General features: G+C 38.1%; 2 protein-coding genes across 3 annotated transcripts in view; both read right to left on the bottom strand.

Moving 5' to 3' along the window:
* The window catches only part of LOC131676605 (probable maleylacetoacetate isomerase 2), a 57,471-nt gene extending 56,204 nt beyond the window's left edge, over window positions 1–1,267 (bottom strand). The window contains exons 1-2 of one of the 2 annotated variants that reach the window (XM_058955751.1): window positions 934–1,267; window positions 403–580 (exon numbers count right to left, since the gene is read on the bottom strand). In XM_058955751.1, the coding sequence (XP_058811734.1) occupies window positions 403–580; window positions 934–957 (202 nt within the window). In that variant the 5' untranslated portion in view covers window positions 958–1,267. Of the gene's footprint in view, window positions 1–402; window positions 642–933 lie in introns of those variants that run through there. The other variant, XM_058955750.1, reaches the window with a different exon arrangement.
* A 2,630-nt stretch (window positions 1,268–3,897) lies between these two features.
* On the bottom strand, window positions 3,898–5,011 carry LOC131676600 (brachyurin-like). The gene has a single exon (XM_058955746.1). The coding sequence runs from the start codon at window positions 4,962–4,964 to the stop codon at window positions 4,038–4,040; it is 927 nt and encodes a 308-aa protein (XP_058811729.1). The 5' UTR covers window positions 4,965–5,011; the 3' UTR covers window positions 3,898–4,037.
* Window positions 5,012–27,211: the final 22,200 nt, after the last annotated feature.

Below are 27,211 nucleotides of genomic sequence, written 5' to 3'. Positions count from 1 at the left end.
ACACACCTGGCCATATACTTATGCTATCGCATAACTGTCCCATGTTCCATGAGATTCTCTTCGTAATGGTTCTATCATCTACGAAGCCGAGACAGCTTCAATTGATGGAGATAAAAATATTCAACTTATCAATAACACATACAGGTTTTTATCGGAGGTACTGTAATGAACGTAAAATTAACGAAAAAGCTTGTTCTCTCGACGTTGTGTTTGTTGTGTGTCAAATCAAACAACGTTATTGTCCAGGTACGCAAAAAAGCAAACATTTTGCACCTATCCTAGTAGGCGCTTATTAAAACATTATCAAAATAATTCTTCAATATTCCTTGATCTGATTCAAAATCTGTACTAAAAGGTTATCGTGCTCAATAAAATTAAAAATCATAAAATTTAAACACTCACCGATCTGCAACGCCGGAACCTGCTCCATCGGATTAACCTCGCGGTACTCGTTGCAGTGCTGCTCGCCACCGGATTTGATCAAGCTTATCGGTTTGATGTCGTACGGGATCTCCTTCAGGTTCAGTGCTATCCGCACCCGCCACGAGCAGGAGCTGCGCCAATACGAGTACAGTATTGGCTGCGAAAAAAGGTCTACATTAATGGACATCTTGGCACATACTAACCGGACCCAATCTAGCAAGCCGGTTATTATTCATAGGGGGATGGAAACGGTCGTCAACAAACATTACCGGGCCGAGAACAGGTTGCTCATTCTGTTACTCAAATGAAACCTGTTTCACTTATTTGCATATAGCTGACTTATTTTCACCACTTTGGCTGAGATTAGCTTGTTGCCTACCGAGCCGGGGCAAACTAAACTAATCCAATTGGAACGTTCGCTTCCAGTTGAAACTGACTTAGCTGGTCAAGGTCAATTTTGTTTACAATCTTGCTAGTTGGGTTAAAATATTGAAAGAAATTTACACTTACCTTCGACATCGCTGAAAGCGACATCGCATTGTGAAACTTTGAGTAGTTAATTTTGCTGCTGTACCGTTCCAACGCGAGAAAAAAAAAACAATGCTATTTGCTGTCTGTAGCAAACCGGCTATTGAATGAAACTATGAATGTATTTAGTCGATTTCAACAGAAAATTGGATTAAAGTGTAAATTTGTTCGCTTATCCTCGTTGCACAAGTGCCGAAAAACTGCGGCTCAACTTCACTGAATAATCTGGTGTCGCCTGATCGTGATCCAGTTTGGGTGCAGCAGGCGTTTGTTTATGCTTTCACTTTCCTGCTGTGGTTCGTTTGCGGAGCGGTGTTTAGGCTTGGCAGCACTGGCAGTTGCGGACATGCGCAAAATGTGCACCAGCTGTCAAATCAATACACAAACGTGTCAGTGATTTTTTTCCACTCATTTTTGGGTAAAAATAGGTCCTATTCGGGTCGCGTTCGTGTGTATACCTATAGCACAGAGAACAGACGTCCATCTCGATATTTTAAGTTGTGTAAAATCGCTTTTACCTGAGCGATCAATTGAAATTAAATTTCAGCAATCATCTCCGACGTAAACTGTCTTTCACTTCGACCTTTAAACAACAATTTATGAAAATAGCATACTTAAAGCAGGGACTCATTCATGCCTGACTGTCGTCCATGTCATGTACATTCCAGTTACAAACCTTGAACTGTATATTCATGAAATCAGTTGAGTTGAATTAAATGCATTTTCTTGCCATCGAAATGGAAATTTAGAATGTATTTTGCGTTGCGTGTAAGACGTCAAACCCCTGCGGAAAACTACCCAGTTAAACTAGATGCTGGCGATCGGTAGGCTATTGAAACGTTGTTCTAGGCTATCCGCCGTAACTTGCCGTTTACTGTAAAAGTAATGTGGGTAGCTCTACGTCTAGCGAAACATCGAAGAAATGGATCGGCGTAAAGTGTTTGTTGAACACAGGGAGTCTAAAGTTGATGTAAAAAATGGATATTAGATGCAGTTTTGCAAATTCGATTTTGGCAAAACAGCCAAAGTGCAAAAATTTTCAAAACAAAAGGGCCCTTAGAATATTCAAAAATCCTATTCGTTTTTGATTCTAAATGATTCAGTATGTCATTAGAAGTCGAGATCTACTGTCATCCTGAAACATTTTTTTGTTTGTTGAAGATAATCTTTATGGAACTGGAAAAATTATTAACTTGAACTTAGACTGCGATTTGAAAAGAAGGTATTCAATTGATTTCTGATGCTAAATGCCTTAGAAACGCATGAAACAACGGATCTATTATCGTCTCGTAAAAATATTTTAACAAAAGTTGCCTCTCTAGCACTTTTAATTTTCAAGCTGAGATTTTCAAGTAAAACTAAATAAAAATGCTTTTCGAGTTGACACCAGATTTCGACATTCCATGCATTTCCAAGACATTTTGGCATACTTCGAAAGCTGCATTTCCAAACTCAAGCCCCATATCAATTCAAAAAAATTTCATGTCCCAGAAAGGTATTTTTTCAACGTTACAACAGATCTCGACGCTTCATGACATCATCAAATTGAGCTCAAGTTTTGCATAGGAGGTGCTAATACTTTTGAGGTGTGTACGGTTTGAAAATTCAGGATGACCATAAATTTTGACACAGTATATCAAGTATACTGAGGAGACAATTTTAGAAACTTTGGTCTGGTAACGGTGCATATTATTAGATTTTAATTATCAGTCGAAGTGCCTTAACGGCATTCCGGTTATATTCCAGACAGCACCCAGCCATCTTTTTGCACATGCAAGTGAAACAAAAATGTTTTTAGGATCTATTGCTGATTAAGTTTTTCACATATTTTTCGTTCCAGTTTCTAAGAAAATAGATTGCATCCAGAGGAACATCGAGTTAAGATAGATTATCTCATCACTCCTTTACTATCCAAATAAAACTTGTCTTAAAAATTATACATCCCACAATTTCTTTCATCTTCATATTCTTCACCCTTCACTTTACGTTTGGCTCTAGACTTGTGCACAAATAAACTCTCCTAAAAAGACCCAAATGATACTAAAATGGATGGCGAACAAGATTCGTCATCAAAGATTCCGGCTTTCTATTTAAAATCACTCGATTCGATCTTTGTTCGGATCAAAGGTTGTCCGCTAAGTATTCTAATAATCCGCAAGAACTGACGCAGCTGCGGCATATATCTCGAAAGTTCACCCAGTTAAGCTTTGAATTGTGATAATTTGTCTAAAGCAAATAAATTACGTTACTGGCGACAAACCTTTTATGAAGGACTACAGCGTTTACATGCCCGCTCACAAAGTTGAGATCGATGGTGTAGCTATCGATTCGAACTTGGCGTACTTGGATCCAAAGAAGTACAAGATTTCAAGGACCTCTTGCTCCAGTGAGCGAAGATTTGGAATGGTAATCGCACCGGACGGGACGAAAAAATGTGTCTCGTCAAATTCGTGTTGGATGACCTTTGACGAGAATGCTTTGCGTCATCTTCAATAAGTATCGTCTGGTTAATAGGCTGTTTGTGCAGCGCGTCAAGCAGGTAGTATTGCACTTATTATATGCAAATGGGCCCTTATAGCAATAAATTTAAGAGGTAGTTTTTGCTTGGAAAAAGAAGCCAGTTGATGGATTCTGACCTAGGTTTAAACACAGTTAAACTGTCAAGGATGCTAAACTTTGTCAAGTAAGACCGATATTGTCAGTTAAAGCCATGTTTACATAGACAATCAGTAAAAATTATTCAGAAGTTTTAAGGGCTGAACATATATATCCTTACATTTAAAAGGATGGACTATCGATTAATGTTTTAAAAGATGGATTTTATTCCTCTTTTAATACCCAAAACAGGTGAAAAGGTGGATTATTGCAACAGCATGTTCATTCGAGCTTGACCACAGACAAATGACACAAGAAACTCATCATAGTTTAACAGAATTGAATACGAAGTAAGAATTGATCCACCGTTTGCTGGAAGTTAATCTTTATTTTATGCGATAAAGTTGTTCTGGAACGTGAATACTAACTTATATACACAGAAGTTTTACACATGATTCATATATTTTAGAATTTAATCTGAAATCTAATCATCACAAGACATTACCCCACGGCTCATAATCCGAGTACTGCAGAATCCAGTGCACGTACGCCGTAACTCGAGCGTACACCGACGGCATTCCAACGGAACAACCGGCAGAGGAACCGAAGGACACGACACCGATCTGTAAGCTCGTGCCTCCCTGGACAACCGTCAGCGGACCACCGGAGTCCCCATTACAGGCCGACCGTCCGCCCTCGTTGTCCATACATACGTGCACACTACCATCCACCAGGTTGTCCCATTTACCGCGACATTCCGCTACCGTCATGATCCGATTGCTGGTGTAGCGCAACACAGGTGACACACTGCCACCGGACTCGGTAACTCCGAAGCCGGAAACTATTCCAGCGAATCCACCGAATTCGTTAGTCTCGCCGAGTATTGGCAGCCTCACCGGTTGAACGCACGAATCTAACCGAGCCGTCTGCGATAGGCGAATCGTCGCAATGTCGTTGTGTTTTGATCTGCTATCGTACTTGCTGTGGATGCTAATCCCGTTCGCGTAGAACACAATCCACTGATATTCAGGATTCTGTGCAGTACGATCATGAACTCCTAGTCCAGCGGTGCCTTGACGAACCGGTGTCCGATTTCCTTCATCTACGCAGTGGGCCGCTGTCAGCAGGAAATTAGCACTGAGTACCGTTCCACCACAGAGAGCTGTTTTATCGCTGAACGATACGTGAAGGACAGCCTGATACGGAAACTGACAACGTTTCGCTTCCTCACCGTGTGTGATGCGCTGCGAATCGTTAACGGTGAGATTACGGAGACCCTGCATCGACGCCGGTAGATGACGCCAGTAGCGGTCGGTCTGCTCGAAAGGTATCGCGTCGATGGACGGGTATGATAGGTCGCTTTCCACAACGGCAATGACCGCTAGCAGCGTCGTCAATAATGGTAGCAAACTTTTCATCTTAATTCGAGTGTTTGTTGAGGAAGAGTGAGGACTTAACCTTGCTTTGTCAGTTCTTTTAAATAGGCTAATCGCCCCTGGAAATATCGGATGTGTCGTTATCGTTATCTGTTTTTTCTTACCATTACAGCTAATCTAAGCATTAGATTACTTTTCTGGGAAGCGACTTGAAGCAATCTGGTTCCGAGATAGATGTGATTGGTAATCGCTGGAAATTCTCGTTATTGCAGTAGTAGCAGTTATCAAGTTATATGAGAGGGGGAAGTACAAAACTTCGCAGGCAAGTGTCATTAAAATAAATTTGGTTGGTGATTCAAATGCTGAAATTCTCTTGATAGGATCATCCTTGTTTTTCTGCTGGTTTCAATTGTTACTATGTTTTAATTGCCGCAAGGTTCTACTGTATCGATTTTGTTGGCTATTTTCGGCAAAATTGAGACTAAGAGAAACGAAAGCAATGAAATTGAAAGACGGATAGGTATTCTAGAGCGAATCAGTTAAACTTTAAAACGGAAAACTAGAACTAGGCAGGCTCATATGGGCATGATCGAAAGGAAATGTGAAGAATTCTTTGACTTCTGCAGAGTAGGAGTTGGGCGTTGCACCCAAGTCTACCGCATGGTCTATGGTAGAACATAACTCATCATCAAGTTTTACCGCCGACGCCGGCATCGGCACGGAGTTAGGAGGTTTTATATGGGAGCTTTGTTTTTGCTTTTTACTTGACAAGCGACAACTTGAATACCTGATTGCTTCTTGTTTGCTCGGCGGACCCCTATTGACAGGGCGGCCTAGATGTTTCTATCTGAACATCAGATTATTGCACATAAAAAAAAACGTAAACAAACAAAATAAATTTAGCTAGGGAGGTGGGTTTGGCTCTTGTCTTGAAACCTCCCTAGAGACGTTGGCGAACTATCGCCGGATCGACTTGCTCGGCGGAAGTCACCGCAGTGATCTTCCCAAGAACCTTTGTCCACCCTGCTTCGTTCTTCTTCACTATTAGCTAGAGAGGAGACCTTGGTTCGTTCGACTTATCATCTATAGCGAAAACGGCCGATGTCGCAGTTCTTTTTTGATTAATCGGGTAAGCGAAAGCTTTCCATTACACTTAGCTTAGCCCTATAAGCGAACCGACACCGTACACTTCACTAGTACTAGTTTTAACTGAAATCTTTTTTCTAGTGGCGTGAAACTGTCCCGAAAAAAACAAAACTTATCTGGACGTCTGTTTGATGCCGTGGTCCGTCACCTTCTGCGCGATCAAAATAAAAACGATGCAAAACCGCCTCACCGCATAGCTGTCATCACCATTTTGCATCCCAACCAGTAACAAGTTAAAGCAAAAGGAGAGTGGTTTCCTAATTAACTACTATGAAATTTATACAGAAATACGAAACAAAATTTACTAGACTTATTTAGTTCACAAAAATTAAAACAAACAAAATTTACAAGAAAAAGTAAACGATCGTAAAGAACAGCAGTGTGCATTATATCACGTAAACAATACACTCTGCGGAGAGAGTACGCATAGATAGGTATATTTCCACCCACCTGACGGGTTACAAGCACATAGAACAGACATATAAGCTAGAACAAACTTTCCCGAAAAACCTGTGTAAACATTTAAATGAAAATACGTTGAAAATCACCATCGCATGCGTGAGTCACCATTGTATCCAAGTTTGCATACAAGTCCCGCATAGCGATTGCTGGCCGATCGAAGCGCCGACCAGCGGCAAGTTGCTACTTGCTGATGTCATTTCAAAGCGACAGTTAATTTTCTTACACAAGTTGAAAACTTTACTTGTGTGTCAGTTCTCAGTGTTACAAGGTTGAGGTTCATATTAGGTTTGTTCCAGTACACGGAAGTCACTCCGGAGTAAACAGGAGCAAAAAAATCTTTGCTCCTTTTTACTCCGGTTTGCTACCAGAAGAAGAAAAAAGAGAAGAAGAGAGTATAGGAACGATTTTCTCCGGAGTATTCCAGTTTCTCCTGGTACTGGAACAGACCTATTGCTTGTGGCACTAAAAACTGGATTCTAACCGCACTGCGAACTTACTATTATTGTATTAAATTCTTCTCATAGACTGGTTAGTTCGACTGGTCTGTCTATGAAAGTACCATCTCTATCACTTGAAATACATGTGTTTTGACAGCTCGCAGTTTGATCACTCGCACTTTGACAGTGCGGAGTCCAGGTTGGTGGGAAGTGCGCAATATCGAAAGTTAACCAAGGTTCACATAATCCAAATTTGAAAAAATCCATTTTCGGTACGAAATTTCGGCAATTCCACTGTAGAACAGTGATCAAATCCGTGACCTCGTTCGATGAGTTAGTCATCGAAGGATACAATCGATGAAAGGAGGGACCATTTAGCTGTCAACTGCTTCAAAAATGTTCTTACTGTAACAACAGATGAGTAATGCTAAAGTTTTTATTATCCAATCTACAACACCCGATAGTTTGATATTTCCAATGCTGCGATCATTTTCGGACTGAATCAAAGGAACACTTTGAACACAAAGGTTTTTAGAGTTCTCGAAAGTGTTGGAAACTCCTTCTTAATCTTTCTAGACTAGCAGGAGCAACTTTCTTCGGTTTGCTTACAACACCTTCGAAGCCCCGTCAAGAGACACTTTCTGGCCTTTGCATGGAAGTTTAGAAGGAGAAGTGTTCCTCCTCTTCCTATGTTCAGTCTTGTGGGTCATCAGCCTCGCTCTCGTTAGGAGGCAAGAGAGCATAGAGTTCGTTAAGGGTCACCTTAGCTTTCTTTGACATTTCTGCAAATGAGTGCTCGGAAAGTCTCGCGAGAGAACGCTTCAGTTTATCCCCGCATAGTTTGTACGCAGGAAATGCCGAGATATCATGTAGACTCTGCACAGTTAGGATATTTTTTTTAATTCTTGTTGCACGAATCATTCACGTGATTCTCACCGCAGCGGTTTCAGTGAAGGTCACCCGAGAAGAGTTTAATTGGGGATATATTTTCGAGCGAATCCCAACTATTAATATTACATTCAAACATTTGCAATCCAGTATTTTCACCGGTTCAATTGAGCGTTCTTTAAAATAGCCAACCCCATGCTGCAGCAGATTCTCGTATGTCAAACTCTCACCGTTGACGACGCCATAAATTTCTACCTTTAGGGCTGGAATATATACATTATAATCCCGCGTAACGTGTTCACAGCAACCAATATCGTTTGCCAGCTTTGAGTTGACTAACAAAATCCTAATCTTGCCCGAGCGGACCTTTGAAAATTCGGTCACAGCAATTGGACCAGTTGAGAGTTCTGCAAACTCAATCCTGTTCGGAATATTCCGCACAACTGAACAGTCAGTGAAAATTTTCAACTGATGGCTCAGCAAAATAACTATAAGTTAGCAATATATCTTCCGAGTTTCAATAAAAGAAACGTCACTCCTACTGTGATCTCGTAAAAGCTTTGTTTGCTGAGTGCTCGGCTGTGTAAAATGCGAAGCTCGGCTGTTTGAAAAAAGCCGAGATTCGGTAGAACAAAATTAAATGTGTGGTTAGCATTTGAGCCGGTGGATTGCCTTAGAAGTCGAACCCGATTGGACCGCAGTCCGACCACAAGCGGGATAAAGCAATAAATGTGTTACGAAAGATAAAACCACGTATCTTTAACCCTCAAAAAGGCAAAGTGTTTTAGAGGCCCGGCTAATTACAGTTCTCTAGTTTCAATGAACTCGTGATTTGAAAAACAAATGATCGGGAGTTTTCGATTCTCTCCCTGACAAAACGACAAAAAAGGGCTTTTGATTTTATTGGGTATTAGGAGCGATGCTTCTTGAAGTCACAATTTTAGCTTGCCTTTTTGAGGGATAAACTGGTTTCTAACGATGCACCGATCCAGCTTATATCCTTACCACGCAAACAAGACTGCGGAATGTGGTCTTGAAAAAAAGACACAAATAAACACCGAGACAAAAAGTGTAATCGCACACCGCATAGATAAAACACATCCGAACTGTCTGAGAGCTATGGAACGAATAAATTCGCTGTGATTTGTAAAACTTTATATTAAAAACTATTTATTGTAGAAGTTGCTCCAAATCAAACCTACAAGAGAGAGGGTTACGAGAAAAATTAAAATATATCGAACGAATTGAAATATTTTTTATCTTCATAGCTTGCCAGATTGAGCACAGTTTTCTCTCAAGTGGTTGACCCTTGTACCAGATTATGCCTAAAAATGTCCGAATTACTTGTTATTTGTTTAACCTTTAAGGTCATTTACCTACGTCTGACTCAGACTAACGCATATTTTACCATTCACACCGATTAGGAAAAAAAGTTGATAGTTTCACAAGACATCAGATGAAACATATTCTCTAGCAAAACTCGACAAAGCATTTGATTTAATAAACCTTTATCGCCATCAATAAACTATTCATTAAAATGCGCTCCGAAGCACGTGTGCGTCTAGTGAACGCACACTGCAACTAAGAAATGAAGAATTTTGTAAGTTATAAGAGTTAGATGAAAATGACATAGGTGCTGGGCCTCCCACGAGTTACAATGTGAAACCGGAACCTTTAAGGTTTCGCTCATCGCACACCGGAAGTGCAGAGCGGAATTTCAATCGACCGAGGATAAAACCGTTGGAGTGCAGCCATAGTAAATTCACCAAATTTTGATTACTTTTTACTCTCTAAAATAGGAAAGGGTGAGGGATATTCAATCACCATCCTGGAAAGTTAGAAAATAGTTGTAATATGATTTGGTGGTATTGAATTTTAGTCGTTGGTCTTCCGGAACAGGTTTTGTTTTTAGGTAAACTATTTAAATAGTTATGCCATTTTTTCCATAATAATCCTAGCGAAATCGTTTCGGCTCCGTGAAAAAGTAAACATTTCAGACCAGCAGAGTGGTCCCACAGAATCAGAGGAAGCTATACACGAACATCAAGATAAATAGCTATCTTCCCCATATACACGTCCGATTGAATACGTGACAAAACTGTTAAAGGGGTATGGTGGTAGAAAACGACACCGAAAAAGAATCAAGCATAATATCTCGTGAGGCTTTTGTTGAGACGGAGCTGAGTCCGGTTCTATCCGTAACTGCTGTCAAAATGTATGATCTGACAGCATGTAGGATTAACACGAGACTTTGGGATCAAGCAAAAACGGCATCAGCCAGAAAGATAGAGAGGTTTTCATTTTCTAATTTAAATTAATGATTAATAGAATAATCTTATCCTGTATGCCAGTCGAAAATCTTCTGCTCATTAGGTCACTGTTTTACCGTTTATGCTGCTATCGTAAATAGTTATATGACTGATCCTTGTGTAGTATATATCAAACCTCAAAGTAGAACTACAAGCCACAACGTTTTCTCTGCCATCTGGTTGAACAAATGAGGTTAAAATGAAAGAGCCACCTTTACTTATAGATTCGAGTGATTTTGACATTTTGAACAAAATTTTATTTTAAAACCTATAAACAAGATGAGCGTTTTTTACGGTTTTTAGGTCAGTATAGAAAAGAATAGAAATAATCACGTCTTAAAGAAAGTATGTCAATCACGAACGAAGAAATCAAACAACCAACCTTCATCTGCAGATGAATTCGTTCGTGGATGATCCCTTGCATAAACTCTCATTACTTCTGTTAAAAGAAACAAACTGATATTGATGCCTGTAAGTCCTGTTCCTAAATTACCTATGTCCGATGAATGTCTTTAGCCTAATTCGCTTGGTGCAAACGTGCCAGCTCAGAACAACGGACGTGATAATCTGAGTGGCTGCAATGTTTGTTCGGATGTCGGTCTGGTTGGAAAGTAGATACAAAACACTAGATTAGATTTTCGATAGTAAAACCGTTTTCACTATTTCTTTCGGCTTTTGTAGAACTTTTATATACCGTGGTATCAAAGTAATGGGCGCTCCGCAAGAACGAGAGATATTGAAAATTGTACTACCACCGACAATCCTAATCTAGTGTTCTGTATCTACTGGCCGTGGCCTCGAGTATCCGTTTCCGTTTGGCAAATGGCAACAATGAACGAGTTGACCGCTTTACGGTAGATGTAGATGATTTATTTTTAGGGCATCGTCTCCATTGTGTGATCCTATCTATGTTTCAGTCAATTACGTTCCAGGAATCAGAGCTCAAGTGAAAATCATTAGCTATGTCACCAGGCTTGTACAACGTGGGGTTGTGACACAGAAAGAGATACGCAAACCACAGAACCTTTTAGGATGGGATTCGATCGAAAGATGGAAGATTATACGAAAGGGGATATGACATTTGTGGTTCGGTTTTGGTTTGTAGAGGTTTTCCAGCCAAATGGGTTTGACTGTTGAATTTATAATAAATCAATAGCTATTATTTAAAATTTTCCTTAGGTTTGTAACGAGAACAGACGACAGAAATGACCAATGGCAAACACGTGGATTAAAACTAATGTCTTTCTCGTGTAAGGGATCAGTGCGAAATCTACTAAATCATCACTAATGATGACATGAGGTTGACGTTATTTTTAATCAGACAAATCCCATGAACCATACTTCACCCCTAACTGTTGAAATTTCCAAGCTTAAATTCTCATATGGTCATATATGCAGGGATTTACAGATAGTGGGAAGTACTAGTAAAAAAATATAAATTATTGAACAACCAACTTGCGCAAGAAGTAACTACTTGATAGCTTTTTTTGTGAAAAATGCGCTTGAGGAAATTCAGACAAACTTTGCTGGGCTGCAACCAGCGAAAGTTTGTGCGAAATATTGAATCGCGCCGTATGGAACCGCCGTTACTGGTTGAAGCAAGACGATTTATGTGCAATCTTCGCCAGCTACGTAATAACGGGGATTTTCTTCCCTCATCCTTTTTTATTTTGCTGTTAAAATTGGAGATCGAAGGAAGATTTGTTGATATGTTCTCTATGCGAACGCTTTGTCGTTTGCTTTTAAGTTAGTCGATTCAGAGAGGACTGGTGTCAAGCATGTTCGCATTACTTTTTTGTTCTGTGGAATAGTAATCCATTTTTTAACATATTTACAAGACCTAGCATGCTCATCAGAACGAATGATTTCGTCACTAGAATAAAAAGATTTTTTTGTGAATAAGTATTTTACCCCTTAGCTCCAATAGGTTTTAGTAAACTTTTCCAAGAAAACTTTTTCGGGTTCGAGCAGTAAAATTATTACTGAGTGTGAACATAAATTGTGAATCCTTTTTTTTGTCGATTGAGTTACTATCTATCTGTATCTACTATGGTAGGAGATTTCGACATCGAATCCCAATATATTTCCTTTGGTTATGCACACTTGAAACTCTATGCGAGCTCGGTAGAAACTCGCCGAACTATCTCGGTAGAATGATTTTTGTCGGAATTTCGGAAAAAAGTTACCTATTATTTATTATGACGAAAACACAATTTACCATTATCTTGACACCTTGTACGGTTTTTCCGAGATTCAATAAAACAAAACTGTCAAATTACATGTACACGGGAGAGGTGAGGTCATTTCAGAATAATGATTACATTCTGTTAAATTTTGCATTAATTCGCCATTTTTCGTTAATTTTAGGACATTTAAATAATCATACTTTCGAAGAAATTATCACAAATCTATCCAATCTCAATCCAATTTTACTCAAATAACGACCACTTTGTTGTGACTGGCAACTCTGCATATTGTGTATTCAGATCTTTCAATAATTCTGGCAACAAAATTTATGTTTTTATTTACAGACACTTTATATAACAGACTAGCGGAGAGAAAAACAGTAAAACTAGCAACCATGAATGTAAACTGACATCACGGAAACTCCCATAAGCTTTGCATGGGCTTCCTCTTGTACTTCCCCTCTCAAAACCCTCATGCTCGTTTGGCTGCACTTTTTGACACTTCGCTAGTCTGTGTATAAAGTGTCTGTATTTTTATTGTGTTCTTGGCATTTATATTTCTAACCAAAGACGATTCCCATAAAAAAATTTTACAGCTCATAAACTTCCCTGTCGACCGACGAGGTCGGGTGCTTCGGGCTCGACCGATTAATTAACAGACTAAGTTGAGTTTTGTCGATGAACAATTTTCGTCACCATATTAATCATCAGATTCAATCTGTGTAAATCTGTTTCTAGCTTTAAACTACCAACTAATCGATCGATTTAATTGGTTGAAATAGACCTACTTCAACAGATTTCGTCAATCATACCCGGTCAAAAAAATGCGGACGAACATGGTCAGGCGATATAAACAGTTGGACGTTTGACTCAACTCGCCTGTGCTAATTACCGCTAGGAACAAATGCAATTTGCGAATGCGATTTAAAGGCAATTTTAACACTTATGGCGTTTTCGCTTGAACCCGAAACTGAGTTAGGGTCTAACTCCAACCGCTGTCAGTTCATACATTTTGACAGCAGTTGGGGTTAGAAACTGACTCAGTTTCGCTTCAAGCAAAAACGACATTAGACAAATTTTCTGGCGGCTGAAATGGACTTGGTTGTTTTTGCGTTTTTCGAACATGGCGGTTCATTTTTGGCTTAAGCTTAAAATTGTTTTTTTTTTTTCAAACAATTCGCGTGTTCTCGCTTGTATTTTAGCCAACGAATGTGAGATACTATGGAATCGTGTGTAAGTATAGTGGAGCAAGATATCTGACCTAAAGTCTTAATGAAAGTCAGATTGCGGTAAGTTTTGGTGTGCAATACTAATTTCACCATTGATTCTTTCTATAATTTGGTGGTGATTACCTAGTGTACTGAAAAGTTTGTCAGTAGATAATGAATCCGAAAATAAGTATTATTTGTAATTTTCATTTTAGGCAATTAAGGGCGATTAAATGGCGTGTTTCGTGGGCCATTTGGAGGCGATTTAAGGGCGGGTAGAGCGACAAAAAATGACGGCGTCAAATCACCCAAATGTTGCATTTGAAATAGCCCCCTAATTGCCAGCAATTTGCTGGCAAATTGAAGGGCAATTAGCGCATCCGAGTTGGCAAATAGCCCTTTTGACTGAGTATTTGATCGGTTTTCGCGTCGGCAGACGTCCACGTTAAACTCCCATAAGAGTCGGTGCAACAATCGACCGATAATTGGTGGCATAGTCGCCCGATTGTGCCGACGCAAGCAGATTTAGTCGGTGGGAAAATCGGAAGGATTTTCTATGGGGAGTGAAAAACAATAAATTTGGCTGCACGGTTTACCAAGCTAGTTTGTCTGATAGTTTTGGCAACTAGGAATTTTGTGTAAACAGCGAGTAACTTGTTTAATGAATGCTTCACAAATTTCTTTTGAGAAATATTTCGCATTTTTTACTGATTCATTTTATGGTCCATAGTATTCGCGCAAATTTTGATACTCATCAATCAATTAATGAGAACACTATACGTTTCTAAAGGTGAACATTCTAGTGAGCATACCATTTAAATAATTTTTCTTGCCAATGTTGGGTAAAAGTCAGACAAAAAAGTATATGCTTCCAAATATTGTTTGAATAAAGGACATCAGATCAATTGTTGACGTTAGAAGAAAAAAACATGGTTTCGAGAAAAATGCCATTTGAAGCTGTAATTTTGAATTTCGAAAAAAAATCATTTTTAAATTATCGATAAATAACAAATAGAAGATCAAAAGCACAAGTTCATGTGTCTCATTTTTCAACAAAAAATTCTCAAACATTGCTTGATTTTTTCACCGAATCCAGAAGAACTGCGCTAATACAAAAATCTGCAAAATAAAACCGCGTTAGTTCAAAACACAGCGTATTTTTTTTCTCTTATCGATTTGGTTTCTTCCACAAAGTTTTAGTACAGCCCAGTGCACGAAACCGATTTTTTTTATAAATTTCGGAGATATGAAGTATTTTCTATTGAACCCCGTTTTGAATTCCATTTTACCCACTTTAGTTTGAGGTGCATGTAATGGTTAAGACAAATACGAAATCAGTACAATGGCACAGTTTTGCCACAGATACCATTTGTCTATAAGGCTTTACTGCAAAAGTTTTATCTCATTAATGACGTTCACTGTAATTTTTCGGGGAGAGTGTGGCACACCATAACTCAGGATTCAGTATTTATTAGTTAGACTAATTATTTATTATAAAACTAAGTATATTTTATCGACAGCACTTAGAAACGAATGTGCGACTTTTTTGCCTATTCATTTCTGTGTAAAAAAATAACATGGTCGTCTTCACAAATTTTTGACTAATTAAAAATCATTTTAAAGTCTTATTTAGGTTTTGAATTCATTTGGTTTCATCTTGATTTCCAATGGTAATTAGGGGCTCTATTCCAGTCGGTGTGACTTGTCACAATTCAAGATGTGCGGTATGACGATCTCTTTTAAGTGCGTTTTTTCATAAGACTAATTTGTTGTTATAGGATATTTTAAATCTTCTAGACTTTAACTTTGTTGCAGCTTGGTGCGTGTTGTTGTTATTAATATGAAATGCTTAAATTAGAAAACTGCCTAATTTGCTTGACTAAGCCTTAACAATAAACCGACGATTGAGATGACTGAAGCAGTTTCTTCCTTTAACTCCTTGTTCTCGCTTAAGTACTATGGCTCTTAATATTGAAAAATATACTTCACTTTCCAGTCCCTTGCTAATTGAATGTCGTTTAAAATAAACATAAAAAAATGAAACAGTTGGTTATTTAAGCATTTTCTCTACGATTTAATGACTACACTTTGTTTGCATTGCTTATCACTACTACTGAACAAACCTTCACTGCTGCTTGCCCAATTAGCAAGACTTGAATCATTAAAAAAATTTAATAGAGCAAAGGTGCTACCGGAATACCGAGTGATACCTTTCAGATTTTCTTTATTGTCGCTTCAAATTCACCCCAATAGTCAGCTTGTTTTGCTGGTACTATAACCGAATTGGGACGTAGTCGTAAAATCAACGTAAAGTTATTTAAATTATAGCCACAATTATTTGGCTTTGGGAACTCGGACCCATTGTATTTTTATTTGGTGTGACTATTCTCAATCGAAAGCAATTTGAACCCAACTTTATCAGCGAATTTGTATGTTCTAATTTACAGTGTGTCGCCAGAAAACCGTCATACGATAGCATTGCATTGAAGCCGCAGCAAATATCTGACAACGGAAGGTAGATAAATCAATTCATCATCGTCATCATATATCACACCCCACTGCCACTTTCATGGTGGACTGGTTCCACAGATTGAGGTTCTCAAACTGGGTCCGGTTTTCCTGGATAGGTCAGAGCTCTACCAATTACAGATTTCGATCTAGTAAACATGTACCAATAAACGATAATGGTGAACAAGTCACCTTATGAAGGGTCGAGTATCTCTCTTTTGATGATTGTGTCATTAATATGCTGTTCATATGGTAGTAATACTATCAAACCAGCAAAAAAAAAATTCTACTGCTTTTGATAATGAAGTTTATTCCATTTAAGATTTTGAGTTATTATCCAAGAGGAAATAACGTACAAAACTCTGCGACTATGTGGTAGCCGCCTAAGTGATCAAAAGCTTGGTTTTTCTTCCACAACTGCAGATGCCTTGCCAAATCATTAATGTGGATAACTGGGATTCCCAGGATACATTTGGACCAGCCTTATCTTCGCTCGTAATTTCTAGGCATATATTCCATTTCTAGGTTGGAATTGCTTTGCACGATCCAATGCTAGTTTTTCCCGACTAGGTTTAAGTATCATTTGTACAGTCGTTTTGGAAATTTCAGATCATTTGTGATCAATCCTTCACGTTCAATCCTTCCGGATTAGGATATTATCTTTAGATTCTCGGTTAGACAAGTAGAATTGCCACAATCACTTAAAAGCGGAAAAATTCTAAAGTTGCTTCGCTCCAATGTTTATAAAATCTAAAGAAAAAAAAAACCGTTAAATGTAAAACACCGTATACAAATATAACCTAAGGATGGAGTTAATAGGATGTAGAATAGGAGATAATGACAGCTCGCGGCATTATCTACAAACTGAAGTAAAAGCACTCTCAGATTGCAATATATTTCTGGCGCCATGCTCTCGTCATCCTTAGAACATATTTAAACAAGAAGCTGGCAGAATGTTATCATCACACTGCTGCATCCGGATGGAACAACATGGTATTTCAAGACGCTCTCTTTGTACTCGCTGAGATCTACGCAGAGAGTATTAATATTGACTCAACAGTGTACTGAACCAAGTCAATTAATCTTCCATCGTAGCCAGAGGTTCAACACATATTGCAGCAACCTTCAGAAGGAAACAAATTTTCATCTAATAGCTCGCAACTGGCATGACTGATTTATACAATTTGCAGAAATTTCCATTTTAAGTGACTCGATAAATCTATCCTTTCTCGCAGATGGAAAATGGTACCAGTCCTTGTTTTCAGAGTATGGTTAGTGATATCTAGAATGCAGGAGGGCAAGGAGGAAATTAAAATAAATGCAATATTGAAGATGGAACGAATAGACCTTGTTTGTCGCTTGAAGTGTTTCATTGGTATGTTTTGAGCGGAGAAGTATTTCTACCAAAGCACGATGTTTGACCGGAAGTGATTCTTAAGAATTTCCTGCTTGCAACCCGAAAGCGACGGTAGAAAAAATCTTAACTCTAGTGGCTCTGCGTACTGTCATCATCCTTAAGACAAGCAGGGAGCTGGCAGAATGTTATCATGAAGAGACATGGTATTTCAAGACACTGCCTTTATATTCGCTGAGATTTTCGCAGAGACTATCAATATTGACTCAACAGTGCACTGAACCAAGTCAATTAATTTATCATCGTAGCCAGAGGTTGCACGTTGCATGTTTGACCGGAAGTGATTCTTAAGAATTTCCTGCTTGCAACCCGAAAGCGACGACAACAAAAAAATCTTCGAGGCGAGTGTCGTTTTTATGATGGCTCTGTTCTCCGGTACGGTACGTGTGTGTGTGTGTGTGTGTGAGCACGAGATTGCCTGCTTCCTTATAAGTTCAATTTCTTGGGAAAGTGCATCCGGTTGTTTGCCGTCTATAAAAGACCTAACTTCTTCGTTGAACGAAAATGCCGAGAGATTAAATTGTCTCGGCTGAATGAGTTACGATCCGGCTAGCTTCAACAGCGGTCGTAGTTGTAGAACCAACGGTGGACGGTGATTTGCTATATTACATTCCATTATTCCGTCGACTTTCGAGATCCGGCTTGTTTTTGCTGACAACTCATGGCCGGTAGTGGTTATCGAGCGAAGGAAAAAGATGGCAGGAAGTCTCCATATCTCGATGAGGACTAAAAAGATCTATAAAATGGCTAAATTAGTTTATTTTTAATGTGTCGATTCAAAAAACGAATTCTAGAGCAAACGTTTCCGTTTCCATGTCATTTTCGATAACAAAAAAATAAGGTGGATGGTGAGAAAATTGTCGTTTATCACAAGTGGGTACCATTAATGTTAATCAAAAAGGTCTACTGCTAGCAATTCGTACTTTCTGGTAATTTTAGAAAATTTAAACAATTTTCTAAAAAATCAAGTATTGACAAAAAATTCGAAGAAATTACAACAAATCTATTCAATCTCAATCCAACTTGATGTAACCGGTAATTCTGCATATTCTATGTTCGAATCTTTCAATAATTCTGGCAACAACATTTGCGTTTGTTTTGATTTATTCCTGCAGTTATAAAGATTTGTGACAGCTGATTTACAACCAGCGTTGCCGATGTTTATCTGGAATTTCTAGATTTTTCCCAACTGAACAGGCATTCGTTTAAGCCAGACATTTTGCCAGATTTTTTAAATTTTGCCGGATTTTTTCAGATATTCTGAATTCTTCGTTACACTCTAGAGGGAATGCCATTATGCCAGATTTATCTGGCGCAGCTAGAGTTTTTTTAAGCTTCTATCAAAAAGACAAACCTTTCATTCTACCACATTTTCAAGTTATAGAGGTTGTTACACACAAATTTTGAAAATCTGGCTCATATTTCCCAAACAAAAATTGGTTAATGTTCTATGAAGACCAGAATGTAAGCCAAATTTCGATGACTTTGAGGTCGGTGTAAAGTGAAAGATTTTGCCAGATATTTTTATTTGAACTGCCAGATTTGCTTTGTAAAATAATGGCAACCCTGTTTACAACCACAGATGCAATGTATCGCCAAAGGATTTTGGGTTGTTTGCCTCACGAAATACCTAACCGCAACCGGTTTTTCAGTGCAAAATGTTTTGTTTTCCTCGCGAAATAATTTGGCACTATTTCTTTTTTAACGGGAATAGAAAGGCGTATGCTGCTGAAAATGTTTTGTTTTGATTTCATCTAAAATTGAAACTATCAAAACCCGAATTTCGAGCAATTCAATTTATCAATTTATGATTGAAAGCTAGCTAATGACAAATGAAACCTAAATGAATTCAACACTTTGCGTTCTTCTAATTTTACGAAAAACTCCCACGACTGTCCACTCTCGAGACCACATCATTCTCCCTGTTTAGACTTGTCCGATAATTCGTTCAGGGCTATATCACACTTACTCCGGAATGTTTCCTGCACCGTTGTCGTGACCGCAGTCATCCCAATTTATGTCCGTTATCATCTACTTCCTTCCAAAAATTGAACCAAGGCCTGCTCATCTGAAATTGTTCATTCTATTTGATGTCCTAGCATCAAGAGAATTAGGTTCTTTACTGACACAGTTAACCTCACTTTCTTGACAGTTCACTTGTACTGTTTACATGGACTTAGAAAAATTTTGTGGACGACTAAATTCGCTTAAAGCAAATCGCAAAGAATTTTTCTAAGTCCTTGTAAACAGTACAAGCGAACTGTCAAAAATGAACATCGAATTCATTCGTGACGGCGGCGTAAAGTATTCAATTGCTGGATATTTAATACTTTACACTGACGTCACAAATGAACTCAAGTGTTCATTTTTGACAGTTCGCTTGTACTGTTTACATGGACTTAGAAAAATTCTTGGCGAATTGCTTCGAGCGAATCTAGTCGCCCGCAAAATTTTTCTAAGTCTATGTAAACAGTACAAGTGAACTGTCAATAAAAGTGAGGTTAACTGTGTCTGTAAAGAACCTGATAGGTTAGGATTTGTGTGAAATTTATTAAGCGGATTATATCGATTGCGATTTTTCGATTAGGTAATATTTATATTTTGTTATTTCTTCTCGTTCGTCTCCTACAATTATGAAACGGTCTCATTCCGAAAAATTATTCAGAAATAGGGAACCCAAACGACAATGTTTCGTTCCCACGTTCTAGAAAATAAACGGGATTTGTCGCTCCAAATAATAGATCGTAAATCTCTTATTTTGATTCTGAAAATCTCCGTCAAATTGTTGAGTGGAAAAACAAATTCAGGAATAGAGTACACCGGATTCTGTTTTTGCACGCACTTTTTTTGCACGGATTTTTTTTGCACGACTTTTTTTGCACGGTTTTGCAAAATAACACGATTTTTATGTATAAAATACCTATTTCGATATACCAGTTTAATGATTTGATCATCCCGTGAAAAAATAACCGTGCAAAAAAAATCCGTGCTATTTCGAGAAACCGTGTAAAAAAAAATCCGTGTTATTTCGAGAAACCGTGCAAAAAAAATCCGTGTTATTTCAAGAAACCGTGTAAAAAAAATCCGTGTTATTTCGAGAAACCGTGCAAAAAAAATCCGTGGTATTTTGAGAAACCGTGCAAAAAAAATCCGTGTTATTTCGAGAAACCGCGCAAAAAAAATATTTTTTTTTAATAGGCATTTAGTAACGGCAGCTGAAAATTTATGGCATTGGATATTTGCAATACAAATGGGGATGATCTGCCAATGTGTAAAAATCACGTATTTTTCAATTTTAGGAAAAGAATTGTTAATCAAAATTCAAGTTATGGTAGTTGAAAATCAATAATGTTGGGCTATGGTTTGTATAGGATTGTATGCTTTTTAGATATCATCAAATAATATTCCGGTTCATATATCACATCGCATTGGCAATGGAGCAATTGGTATTTGTCCAAGTTCCCCCGGGTAGTGCCACTACACAAAGTATATTAATTTTGCTTGTTCAGTTTGATAAGCTAGAAACTGATAGCGGAGATTTTAATATGCAGGGATACGCAATACGTATTGTTTGGTCTGAGTAGATAACGACTGATGTTTCTTTTTATCAACCAATTAGTGATCTCTGATTAAATAGAGCTTTCAAAGAGTTAGGAACAGGCACAAGTCTATTTTTTTACTGAGATGGGACAAGTTGGTGCTGGACCTGTGGCCTTCGTCTGGTATGATCCATTCTCGTTGGTACGGATGTGTTCATGACTGGTTTGTAGATGAGTGGTCCTACTTACAAGCGAATTGATCACTTCGCTTGGGTGGAGATATATGTGACTTCAGCTAGCTGTCGAGCTTGGATATGTTAGCTGGTTCCAAGAAGATGTGCAGGACTGACACCTACGAGAATGTTGATTGTTTCACTCGAGCTTTGGTTCTTGGAAATAACAAATCGCTTCCTCGGTGTGATATGCTCGAGTTGAATGCTCAGTGGTTGAAATGTGTTTGGAGGATTGGTGGTCTCCGAGAGCAGATGCGAATAGCTCTGAAGTATCCAATAAAGGGAGATTGTATCTGTGGAACTGAAAAATATTGTCACTACTCTAGCATATTTTCCTAATGTATTGTTTTATGATGATGATGATGGTCCCACCTCATACCCCCACAAAGGTGTGAGCTGAACGATTTATCTAAAAGATAATTAATATTTTGATCCATAACAAAACCAGTTAACAAAAAGAAACGGACTGGATCAATTTGCAGACATAGCTTTCCTTCAAAAGAACGTAACCAGATACATTTCGAATATTCCGCCAACAACCAGGATCCATCAAGAAAATTTCCATTCCGGGAAGATACTTGATAGAATCGGGAATTGAACCCAATAGCTTCCATTTCCGATAATTCTCTGTAAGACTCCTCCCGCCTGACCAAGACATCGGTACTACCACCTGCTAAGGTGAGAAGTGACGAGCCTAGTGGCAGTTCAGAGTCCAGTCGAGTTATATCATCCACATCAGACCCCTTTATTGAAAGTTTCCTACCATTAACCCAAAGCAATCAAGGGATACTCCTATCCGAGAACATCCTTGATTGATCAGGAATTGAACCCGATATCTAGTAGTTATCAGAAGGAGTCATCAAACCCCATACTCAACGAGCTAACTCCGTTATTACCACTATCGCAGCAATAACCGAACTTAACTCTATTGTCGAGCAAAGTCAACACAACTCCATCATCAAATCAGACCCTGATCACAACAAAAGTCTAAAAGCTTCGATTCAACACGATGAGCTTTTAGTGCTGGTCACCATGTTCGATTTCAAGTTAGTCTCTATCTGCTTAGCGCGCGCGTGGCTCAGACTTTTGTAGACATCTCATTATTTTTTAATAACTTTAATATTGTACATCATAACAACTACCAATATCGACTATTTAGAACAGAGATTTTCAGATTCTGTTATAAGATCGAGAAGAAATATAGCACAGTTGTAGTGAATAAAGTATTTGCGAATAAGGGCCAATACTGCTGGCATCTTTTATCATATTTATTAATAGTCGATTGATCCGCTTCAGACCTAGGAGACGAAAGAAAAGAATAGAAACAAAGGCGGTTCTAATTCTAAATTGGTTTAGTATAGATATAGACGACTCAAACGCACTGGCAGGAGAATATTTTTTAGAAGTAGACAAATTAGAGGACATCACACTTTTTGAGACACACATGCACAAAACTTTATCGTCCTCCTGAAGATCGGTGTTTAATTGGCAGATAGTCGCAATTTCGTACGATTTTGCAAAGTTTGCCTCGCGGGACGGACCGATATCCACCAGGCATAGGTTGCAGTCGTTAAAAAAACTAGATTCGCTAAGTGCAAAATAGCGAATTTTTCAACTTCAACTATATAGAATTTTTAATCAAACATTGCAAAATGGCAAATGTCAACATTGCAAAATGGCAAATGCTGCCTCTTTCCAGGAAAGAGTATTTAATTAAGTAAAAGCCAATCAATAGGCCGTTGAAAATTGACAATTTCTGACATTTCAATTGCGCAAGAGTCTTTGCATCAAAATGATTTTTTTACTTTTCATGAAAATTCTTTTAATGAGAAGATAACCATTTACATGAAAAAATCGCAAAAAAATACAATTTTGATATTGTTGTCCCAGAATCGAACAATGTTTCGTACCAAACTGTATATGACCGCATACTGTTCGAAAGGTCTAGTTTTCTTCGTTCAAAAAATGTTACAAAACCGAAAATCGGCTGAAAATGACAACGTAGCTAATTTTGTTGTGGCAAAGGTCCCAAAAAATGTTTGTTTGCTTCAAATTTTCGAGTGTACATTACTTTGTATCGCATTTGTTATACTAGTTCATTTTAAAAGTTTAAAATCACTGTAGCACAGCGTAATCTACAAAAAGTTAACAAACTCTAAATAGTTGAAACATTTTACCATTTTAACTATTGCTTTTCAAAGGACAATAACTTCTTTTAACGAATAAAAAAACTTACATTTTTCTAAAAAAAACCTCGAAAAATTAAAAAACTTCTACTGGGCACATTGACAGCCCCCTTGTGCATTTAAAATGTCCAACAGTATTCATTGTTAAATACCATTAGAAAATAGCTGTTAAATAAAAAAAATTCAGATTTTTTTTACACGGTTTCTCAAAATAGCACGGATTTTTTTTTACACGGTTTCTCAAAATAACACGGATTTTTTTTGCACGGTTTCTCAAAATAGCACGGATTTTTTTTGCACGGTTTCTCGCAATAACACGGATTTTTTTTGCACGGTTTCTCGAAATAGCACGGATTTTTTTTGCACGGTTTCTCGAAATAGCACGGATTTTTTTTACACGGTTTCTCGAAATAACACGGATTTTTTTTACACGGTTTTTTTTTGCACGGAACGCATCCCCCGTGCAAAAAAAGAATTTGGTGTATATAAATGCAAAGGAATTTGCATAAAAATGAGAATGAAACCAACGAGGCAGACCCATTAACAAATTTGAATATTTATATTCAACGATACAGAAATAACCCAAAAATAACAGTCGACTAAATCCCGCGCTATAGACTGTCTCCAACAGGATGAAACAAGATCAATCAAATTTGACACTCGCATACCCCTATCTGACGGTGTACAAAACGTATGTGCACAAGCGTCGCAACACTGCGCCATATCAAAATAGTAACGCAATTTATTATGCTGACACAAATTACTCGTCCCTTTATTATTTATGAGAAGTCATCTTTGTTACCCTGCAACTCAAACATTCATGTTTGCATTAGTTTTTATCGGGATAACGTCCATTCGTACAATCGCCATTGTTGTCGGAAACAATTTCGCCACAGCGAGCGATAGAGCACGCATTCTATCCAAGTAGCCTGCATATTTGCATTCTGTATTGTGATGACAACCGGTTGACCAAAAACTCAATATTGACATCTAAACACAATGGAACGAATTAGTTTAGATAAAGCTTTATACTGATCAGGGGCTTTTTAAGGCCTACAACCGATCGCCTCAATGAATCGAATCGTCAGCGCGTAAACTTGTGATTTCAATTACCGGAAAATGCAGCCACGAAATAGATCATACTCAATTAGTTAAATTATTAGTTTCCGTGCCTCTCAGGATTCGATTTCCGGCCGGTTGAGTATGCCTCGCTACTGCCATCGAGCTCTACAACCCCCTTTCGCAATTGGTTCGTGACTGGCAAAAGGAAGAATCGTCGGAAAGTAACCACGACTTGTTATTGGTAAAACGTGCTACCTGAAGCGAGAGAATAACATTTTTAATACTGTTATCGCCACTCGAAAATCCAATTAATTGTCTGTAATCAATCAATGTTGACTACCGTTGCTCATTCGAAATGCTAATGATGATGACTTCGTTAGAGAGCCTTAATTGGCGCTTATCGGCACTGGTTTGACCTTACCCCGCCATAACATGGGTGGCGACATGAACACTGCGTCATAGGAGTTGACAATATTTTGAAGTAACATCATATGCTGCTCCAGATATTTTTAGAGATATATTTAGAGATACAATATTAATGAAAAAGCGACGTCCTATTTAGTTGGGTAAACCACAATGAATATCTTTATCAACAACTTTGTGAAATACACAAATAAAACACTGAAGTCTACTGTGAACAATAAAATTCATTTTAACAAATATATCACAATACTTGTCCTTGTTGTACTCATGGCAAGCCGTCATGCTCGTTTGGCTCCGGATTTTGGCAGTTTTTTTTTTTTGGTTCATTAGAGATGCCTTCGCTATACGTATACCGAGTTGCATAAATTAGGCACTCTATGAGACGTTTCAAATTAGTTGCCACTCGTCAGCCACCCGCCTATCTATGAATGCAGGCATAAAGATACAAAAATGTACATAGATATTCGTTTATATGACCGTAGACCGTACCACGCCTTTTCGTCGCCTGCTACTAAATTTCTAGAAAGTCATTTTTCCAATCCACTACCCTTGAAAGTTTCGCCTCATCTACATACATGCTTTCGGAAATTATATCTGTCTGTCCACACTACATTCGACTCAATGCCAACCTAATTAATAATCTAAAGGCTCCAGTTTCAACTCGTTATAATTTTCGTTTTAACTAGCACGTTGCACATGCGAAATTGTATGTGCATAGCACTGTTTTCAGCGAACAATCTCTACTAGGGTGTATTTACAGTGAAAATTAAATCTTGCCGTCAGGAGTTAGTAGAAATAAATTACACCGCTTGCTGCGATCACGCCTTTCGCGAGCATGTTTTGAAATGGATTTCACATTTTCACGTTTGTCGTGCTGTGCCGTCGGATTACAAAGCTCCTCTACTATAAATATGTTTCCGGGCAAAATGCCAAGTGGAGTATGTCGTGGTTCTGCGAATGAAAAAAGACTGCGTATTTGTTTATTCTAACGCGATTCGCATGAAACGCTTATAATGCTTGAGGGGAAAACAGCATGATTCGTTACGGACTGAACGAAAAGTCTGCTAAATTGTTTCAACTGATATTTCAGCAAACTGTGTCGATAATTTACTGATTTTCAGCGAAACATTTGCCTAGTTTTAGCAAAACAAGCATCACTTGTACTGAGATCTCGGCAAAAGCTTTGTTTCCTGAGTTGTCACGACAATTTTGATAGTTTTCAAATTGGACCTACGCGGCGTGAATGACGGAACATTCTGTTTGATCCTTCATGGAGTTTTGGAACGTTTTGTTCCGTCGATTAAATTCTTTAAATGATGATATGTAACACAACTAATTTGATCGTTTCAATGTTCTTTTTTCTTATGGAAGAATGCGTTTCGATGTTTTCAATTCATGTTTTTTTCCTTATAGGAGGAAGGTTTCAACTACCAGAGACGAAACGAATAAAGTACGTTTTATACAATTGGCGAACTTCAGCCCTCGAAACATCAATATCTGGCCAATTTATTTAACTGTTAAGGTGAAAAATGTTTTCAGTTAACAAATCGTGTAGGGGGTTTAGTATGCCGATATTGCTCTATTGGTCCTCGATACTGCAAGATTTCGCTTCGATTGAAGATGTGTGAAAGAAGTATTTTGTATTATTTTCCATTCAAAACACCATTGTTTAATAAGAGGTACCCAAGTAACCAGAAGTTCAAATAATACTTAAAAAGCGCACTTTAAAGTTCATATAAAGTTCTTGGCGAACTTTCAAGCTGCTTAAGCTTTAATGGAACTTGAAAGTTGCTTAAGCCGCTATTAGAATATAAAACGTATCGTAAAATTACTTAAAACGAGAAGCTTATGCAGCTCCATTATACGAACTTTTGGTTGCTTGGGTAATTTTAGAATCGTTCTTTTTCTGCCAAAACACCGAAAACCTAATGAAAGTTCATCCCAGCAATTTTAAGCTAAACAATCATTCTTTCTATCGTTGTCCAAATTACCTACTTTTAGGTATTGCAATTTGTCCGTGTATCCATCATTCCAAGTTGAGATGTGGCTACGTTTCCATGAGAACCAATACATACGCAATGCAACTCATTTTTCCATTCCGTTGGCATACTTCTGCGTATCGTGTAAATAGCACATAACAGGATTCCCCCATGATATACTGACATAATTTCTAGTGAACTGCATTTTGTAACAAAATAATAAATGAGAGAAAGAGAGAAAAAGAGAACATTCATTTCATCTGACTGGTCCCTACACGGAATCGTGTTCCGGTCGAGATTCGTGGAACC

Source organism: Topomyia yanbarensis, chromosome 1 (assembly GCF_030247195.1).
Source record: "Topomyia yanbarensis strain Yona2022 chromosome 1, ASM3024719v1, whole genome shotgun sequence".
NCBI classification, from domain to species: Eukaryota; Metazoa; Arthropoda; class Insecta; order Diptera; family Culicidae; genus Topomyia; species Topomyia yanbarensis.
Note: the sequence above shows the minus strand (reverse complement) of the source record. Positions and strands in the feature narration are given on the sequence as shown.

Bases quoted from the DNA above. Each gene is read 5' to 3' on its own strand.
- LOC131676600 (XM_058955746.1), bottom strand. From the start codon at position 4,964: ATGAAAAGTTTGCTACCATTATTGACGACGCTGCTAGCGGTCATTGCC.